Source organism: Chiloscyllium plagiosum, chromosome 7 (genome assembly GCF_004010195.1).
Source record: "Chiloscyllium plagiosum isolate BGI_BamShark_2017 chromosome 7, ASM401019v2, whole genome shotgun sequence".
Classification (NCBI taxonomy): domain Eukaryota; kingdom Metazoa; phylum Chordata; class Chondrichthyes; order Orectolobiformes; family Hemiscylliidae; genus Chiloscyllium; species Chiloscyllium plagiosum.
This window is the reverse complement of record NC_057716.1, coordinates 15,072,216-15,079,988: the sequence shown is the minus strand read 5'-3', so window position 1 is coordinate 15,079,988 and position 7,773 is coordinate 15,072,216. Positions and strand designations below refer to the sequence as shown.

General features: G+C 37.4%; 1 protein-coding gene and 1 long non-coding RNA gene across 2 annotated transcripts in view; both read left to right on the top strand.

Annotated features, from left to right (window-relative positions):
- The first annotated feature begins 326 nt into the window (after window positions 1–326).
- LOC122551982 (secreted phosphoprotein 24-like) overlaps window positions 327–7,773 on the top strand; it is a 31,669-nt gene continuing 24,222 nt past the window's right edge. The window contains exon 1 of the mRNA XM_043694545.1: window positions 327–447. Coding sequence (XP_043550480.1) covers window positions 396–447 — 52 coding nt within the window. The 5' untranslated portion in view covers window positions 327–395. The remainder of the gene's footprint in view (window positions 448–7,773) is intronic.
- On the top strand, window positions 3,188–7,235 carry LOC122551983. The gene is made up of 5 exons (XR_006312244.1): window positions 3,188–3,313; window positions 3,429–3,473; window positions 4,838–4,879; window positions 6,908–6,942; window positions 7,060–7,235. It is a non-coding gene; the product is annotated as an uncharacterized LOC122551983 (long non-coding RNA).

The window sequence follows — 7,773 nt, the reverse complement described above, 5'->3', positions numbered from 1 at the left end:
TTTGATCCAAGATTATAAGATATACAATTTACTGAAGATTTACAATAGTGTTAGTCATGTAAACATCAGAAAACTGATATACACTCTGTGCCAACTGTAGATGATAATTTCCTCTCCTCTGACAATGCATTATTTCATATTCTACGAAGCAAACTCTGATCTCACCAAATCTAAACATGATGACAATGCTTGGAGGAAGCTATCCCCATATTGCAGCCACTTGGCAATAAGCTTCCTCTGCCCAGGATCACCAAAACTGAGTAAACATAGGTGTCATATACAAAAATATAATTGAATGTGGAGGAGGCGCAGGATATAAAGGAAAGGGCAGAGCAAGAGAGAGAAGCAGCTCCTTTACTCTGAGAAAGCAGCCAGCTGATCACACAAGAGGCAGAATGAAAGCCTTCCTCCTCACCATTGCTGCAGTGCAGATTGTCCACTGCTCAGGTAGGTCCCAGAGAGCATGGCTCCTCATCAACCAACGAGTTATTGCCAATGAGGTTCACTCACTCAGATATCACCGAGGTGGAAAAATAATTCGCTGAAGAGTTCTGGAATGTTTTGTACAATTTATCCTTTTCTCTATCGACAGGAATACCGAGCCTAAGGATGCTCTGAGAGCGTCTGTTATAAAATTGAACCAAATCACCGAGATCAGTAATCTGTGTGGGGATAACCAGGAGAAGGGTGAAGGATGTAAGTGTGGCCTGGTCTTAGTCTGTATCGTTCTCTGAACTCCACAAGAACATTACTGAGTGTAGTTCAGTACAGATCATTAAACAGAAGCAGAATGTAATATTATGCTCACACTGGTGGGTGAATCAGCACAGAGTAAGAACATCAGATAGAGTCAGATGCTAATGAACTGCTTTCCTCTCATTAGATTCATCGCACAGGGAAATTGTCATACAACATGGATTTAACATTCTCCGTGAAAGAAACTGTCTGCTCCAAGAATTCTGGACTAGAATTTGATGATCCCAGTTGTCACTGATATATCAAAGAGACTGCAGTGAGTCCCAAATTATATTGCTACCTTGAAATTGTCGTCTGTATTGAAAAATATCATGGAAAGAGCTGTGTGCTCTGAATTATATCATACAAAGGAGCATGTGTGACAAAACCACAAATTGCTGTAGAAACTCAGCAGTTTGGACAAAATCTGTCGAGAGAAAGCAGTGTTAATATTTCAAGTCCAGTGACCGTTTTTAGAACTGATAGGTTCTGGACAAATGTCGTGTTTATCTTGATGACAAGGGATCAGAGTGTGGTAAAGGAGTGAGTGAATAGATGCAACTGGAGCCCAGAGAGAGAGACACACACAGAGAGAGAGAGAGAGAGAGAGAGAGGAAGTAAGGAATTGGTGTTAGTAAGCCAGGAAGAAGAAAAGCTAGATGGGTGATAATGGGGTCTATGAGTGTAAAGCGGAGAGTGTGTTGCTGGAAAAGCACAGCAGGTCAGGCAGCATCCAAGGAACAGAAAAATCAACGTTTCTGTCCGGAGCCCTTCCTGATATCCTTTTCCAGCAACACGCTCTCAACTCTGATCTCCAGCATCTGCAGACCTCACTGTCTCCTCTAGCAAGACATGACATGACAGGACTTTCATAACTCCCCACATTTAAATGTAAAAATAGTCTCAGATGCTTTCTCCCTCAAACTGAATGCAAAATTAAATTATAAATGGTCGCTAATCCCAATGATTCTTTCACTATGAGATCATTAATTAATCCTATCTCATTGCATTAGACCAGATTCAGGAAATTACACTCACCAAAAAAATGATACTCAGTAAATTAATGGGGCTGCAGACTGACAATAATCCAGGTTTGGATTGGCCTTCATTCTAGTGTCTTAAAAAGGTGACACATGACCCTCATTGATACATTAATTTTAATTGTCCAAAACCTCTTTGATATGGGGATGGTTCCATTAGTTTGGAAAATAATGAATGAAAAAAAAGGGAAACAGAAAGCAGAAACATTCAGGTCCATTAGCACAATATCTTTCACCAGTAAAATTATAGAAACTACTTTGAAAGAAGCACATTTGGACAAGTTTAAGGTAATCGGGCACAGAAAACATGTATTCTTGGAAGGGAAATCATGTTTGACCAATCTCTAGAGTATTTTGAGATGATAAATGCTATGGATAAAGAGGGACTAATATATGTACAATATTTAGTTTTCTTGAAGGCATTTAATAAGATACCACATCAATGGTTACAAAAAATAAAAAAATCATGGATGTAGGGGATATCATATTGGCATGAACAGAAGATTAGTTGGCAAACAGGAAGCAAAGAATAAGCATAAATGAATCTTTCACAGACTGGCAAGATGCAACAAGTGGCCTGTCACAGAGATTAGGACTGGAATCTCAACTGTTTACAACTTCTTTAAATGACTTAGATGAAGATATGGTTACAAAGGTTGCTGATGACAGAAACATATATCGGAACTAAAGTTGTGAAAATAACATAAGGAAACTTTAAAAAGATAGAAACGGTTAAGTGATTGGGGAAAGATGTGGCAAATGCATGATCATGTGGGAGAATGTGAAATGGTCCCTTTATGAAGAATAAAAAGAAATGTATTATCTAAGTGGTGAGAGATTACAGAGTTCTGAGATATATAGGGACCAGGGTGCATGAATCACAAGAGGTTGGTATGTAGATTTGGGAAAAGTAGTAGAATGAGTTCTTTTTTTCTCTGCAGGTTATGTGACTTTGGAACTTGCTTTCTGAAAAGATAGTGAACCAGTTTCTTTGTATATTTTTAATGTAGAGATAGATTCTGGTTAAGGCAGGGGTGAAAGATTATCACAGTGGATATGGAATTGCAGAGTTGAAATTCCAATAAGATCAGCAAACTTGTGGATTGTGGAGCAGTTTTAAGACATTGAACGGCCTACTCCTGTTTCTAGTTTGTGTGTCATACGGTTGCACATATACTGCATTACATCATCAAAAGGCAGGCGTGTTCTGAATTATACCATATAAAAGGCTACGTTTTCTGAATTAAATAATAAATAAGGTCTTTAGTATGGAATTACTTAATAGAAAGGGCCACATGTATTGGGTTATATCACAAAAAGGAACATGCGTATTGAGTTAATCATAGAAAGTGCCAAATTGAATTAGTTGGCAAACAAAATGTTTAAAAAAATTCCTCTTTTAACAGGAAAAAAGTTTGTGTAAAAGCCATGTTGAATATTTTACCGAAGAGGTTGTTGACATTGATGTAGAGTGTCGAGGGTTGAAGATGGTGGACAGGAACAGTGACTCATCAGAATCAAATGAAAACAGTACTGAGGTAACCTCACAATTATACTCAACGGGACAATGGAACTTTTAACATTTCAGATCATTTACAACATGTCTCATTAATCCATTGTGCTTTACAAAGAAATATTTCTATTTTACTGCAGGTCAATAACAAATCAAAAGAGACCTCTTTCATGAAATCACCAAATGTGAGTGTTATCTGTGAATGTTGTTCAATCATTTTCTTGTTAATCAGGATTGCCAGCTAAGAAGTATAAAGTCCAGGATCTAGCAGGGTCAGAACGGACTGTGATATGGCAATTTACTCTGTTAAAATTTTGAGGACAGGACGTCTGCTGCTTAAAAACAAATTTGTGAATGAGGACAAATTCAGTTGAATATCCTGGACTGGAAAGGTGCAAATGATAGTATTTGTAGTGTTTGATTAAGCTGGTGTGATCACAAATCCTTAAATTGTTCTTCACAGCTTTAACCTGTGGGTGGGGCAAGTGAGTCAATCGTGACTCTCAAGAAAGATCATTTTATACATTCTATTCTGTCTCGGATACATGTATTTTGAAAATTCTGAAATGTTCTAAATCATGAAAATAAACTGCTTAAATTTATCATTAACTCTGTTTTGCTCTAAGATAAGTAAGGTACACAGTAACTCAACCCAAATGTGGCAGCATCAAGAGAGCAGTGTCTCTTACACCCACACCAAAAACCAATGTTAATCATTGGTCCTTCCTTCACGACAATTCCAGATTTATCCAGATAAATCCAATGGGTGTAAGAGATACTGCTCTCTTGATGCTGCTACATTTGGGTTAAATTACTGTATACCTTACTTATCTTAGAGCAATACAGCGTTAATTATAAAGTTAAGCAGTTTATTTACATGATTTAAAACATTACCGAACTTTTAATAGAAATTTCAGAACTTTCAAATTCCAATCAATAGAGATTCTCAGTCTCTTGAGTTGGTATGGTTGCTCAGTGATTAGCACTGCTGTCTCACACCACCAGGGACCTGGGATTTGTTTCCAGCCTCAAGGGACTGTGTGGAATTTATACATTCTCCTCGCGTCTGCGTGGGTTTCCTCCACGTGCTCTGGTTTCCTCCCACAGTCCAGGTTTAGGTGGATTGGCCATGGTAAATTGCTCATAATGTCCAGGAATGTGCAGGCTAGGTGAATTGGCCATGGAAATGCAGAATTACAGGAATAGGGTAGGGAGATGGGTCTGGGTTGAATGCTCTTCTGAGGGTCAGTACTTGATGGGCCGAATGCCCACCTTCCACACTGTAGGGATTCTATGATTTAGTTTATCCATAAAACTTACTGCCAGTGTCCCAGGGCTGGACTAATGGCTGCTGCATTGACCAACAGGAGATTTGGGTGAGAATTTCTTTACCCCAGTACTTAGTCACTGAATCCCAACTCCAAATCTCAAAATATTATCACTTCTTCATTTATAATTTAATATTATTTAAAGCTTTTGTTTAGAGATTAGTCAAAAAATAAAAAGAATAATTTAACAAATATTAAAGCCATGAATCTCAATATTGCAGGTGGAAAGCAATTCAACAGAATTATTGGAGGAGTTTCCCAATGTGAGTATAATATACATTTAGTGTCAGCTACATTAAAGTGTTGTAACCTCAATTTAGCTGCATGACAGTAGAGTCTGAGACAGGGCTTTGTTTTAATAAATTAAGCAGATGTCTAAAGCCTACATATTTCAAGTATTAACATTTCCTTATATAAATGCTTTTTTAGTCAATACTTCAATATTGCTGAAAATGTCACATTTTATTAAAGCTCTTCATTTTGCAACCATCAGGGCAATTTGCAAGAAAATAAATTCAAAGGGAAAACCTGTATTTATACTGCGTGAGAAGAGAGTGCTAATTGATTGGCAATGGATTCTGAGCAGTAGAGGCATTGTCATGGAAATTGCACTCATTCACGTTGATTAACAATTTTGAGATAGGGACTGTACCATTTGCACACTATGCAAACTTAATGCTGACATAGGACATTTCAAAGCCAGGCTGTAATATAATGGTGACCTGACTTAGCTCGTTTCTCACAATGTAATAGCAAACACATTGAAGAACCTTAGGGGGATCACCCTTAGTCTTGATAAGTGCTCAGTCTACCTCAGGTTACCTTGAAAGGGTAAACTATTGCAAAAGTTTGAACAAGGTGGAGCTAACTGTTTCACACTGTGAATGTGCAGTAGCAAGACAAGTGGAGTTCATTGCTAACAGGATGTTACTGTAAAGTGAAAACAATATGCTGCCATGTGTGTAATGTGGTGTATGAATTTCAGAGCTGATGAAATACCAGATATGTAACTGTATGTCCCTAAAAACCAATGGATCATACCAAACAGCATTGTTATGGACCAGATCATCCCCCTCAAAATATATGAAAGAAATAGTTTAGACCATATCATTTTGTTATTTTAGAAACAAGTGTCAGGCATTGCATTTCAGACATAATTTGATTGGTCAAACTACTGGTCTTGAAGCAAATCCCACTTTCTTCATACTATAGTTAAAATACAGACAAAACAAAAATTAAAGAAAAGAATTGGCTTAACTGTAACTCTATCGTAATGTGTACTAACTACTACTAATTGACTCTTTCAGTATAGTGACATCTCATTAATACACCCAAGACAAAGGCCAATTTAGTAAAACAGATTGTCTCACAGGCAATTCTAGTAGCAGGAAGAGAACATCCAGCTTTTAACTGTAACAGAGGCAGGAAAAACAGCTTCCACATCCAACCTCAAGACCCCCAAGCAATTGCTACTGAAGGCTAAAACTAAAATGATTCTTGGTCCTATAGGAGATTGACTCCACCCATTCAGGCTGCTTCTCTTGTTCCAACTTTTAAAAAAACTCAAGGCCTCATAAGGTGTTTACTTTATTGGCTTTGGAGCAGACTACTCATCACTTCTGTCTCAACCTTTCTTCACAAGGCAAAAAAAAGGACAAAATGTACCTCTTAAAGCCATAGCAAGGAAGGTACTGACTGTATTGGTCAGAATGTACTTTCAATAGTCACAACACACTGTCTAATATTAGATATAATTCTGCAAATACTAGATAATTTTGGAGTGTGCGAAGAATTGTGTTGACAATCAATTTAGGATTTTCTGTTAGGCACACAAAATGGCACACTTGCATGCATTGGAAATTGCATATTTAGGATCTTGTTCTTTGAACACAGACAGAACATTCACACACACTGCACCTGTTTCAACTCAACAAAACAGGTAACAGCCATTTCTCAAGGCAATACCTGGCCAATTAGTATCAAACTGCCTGGTTTAAAATTTAAACAAATCCTGGTAGTTAACTGTCAATCATACTTAATGAGTCAATCAATTTTCACTTGCCAACCAACCAGTCCTCAATTTTCATGCAGTGCATTTTTCCCCTTGAATTGGAATCCTTGCAAATTGCCCTGACTAGTGCAATCTTTAATAGAAGATGTCTTTTTTCAGCACTATTCAATTTCCTTACAAATTGTTTAATAATCAGTCTTTGATAATCAGTTTAAAACCTTAATAGTCAGTTTAAAAATCGTTCTTTGATTTAAAGATACATTTCAATGTTTTGTTACAGGTACAAAAGAAGCAATGTTTTATGTGTCTTCGCATGTGAGTATCTTTTAGGATTTTGTGCCAGAGACTTGTCTCTTGATCATGATCATCATCAATAACACATTGAACACAATTCATCTGAAATAACCACTGTGTTGATTCTGTTCATTCCAGCAACACTATGATAATTCAAGAGCTTAACACAAATGAGCAATGAAACTTCTGAAAAGCCAAGCTTGATGTTATCATTGAAATCCCACATTCTGATGACAAAAGATGATATTAATTTTACTTTTTTTTATATATAAAGGTGAGGGGACCTGGTGTTCTTGACTGTTCATTACACTGTAACTGGGAGATTCTATGGTTTGTAAATGTTCTGTCCTTTGGTGTGTGTTGTTGTCTTGCACTTTGTGGATTTTATTAAAATTGTGAAGAAAATAGTCCTGAATGTTGTTTTTCATTTCATTGATTGCAAGTTGCCTCTTGGGCCAGAATATTTAGGCAATGATTATACTGACTAATGATGCTATGTGAAATTTTCCTGGGATGAGTGTTGGTGACATAAACCTTTCTAATTTATACCAATATTGAGGTTTAAGTGACTGCACTTGAAATCATCTGAATATGCATAGCATCAAGGATCTGAGAGAAGCCTAAGTCATAGATTCATAGAGTCATAGAGATGTACAGCATGGAAACAGACCCTTCGGCCCAACCCATCCATGCCGACCATATATCCCAACCCAATCTAGCCCCACCTGCCAGCACCCGGCCCATATCTCTCCAAACCCTTCCTATTCACATACCCATCTAAATGCCTCTTAAATGTTGCAATTGTACCAGCCTCCACCACATCCTCTGGCAGCTCATTCCATACACGTACCA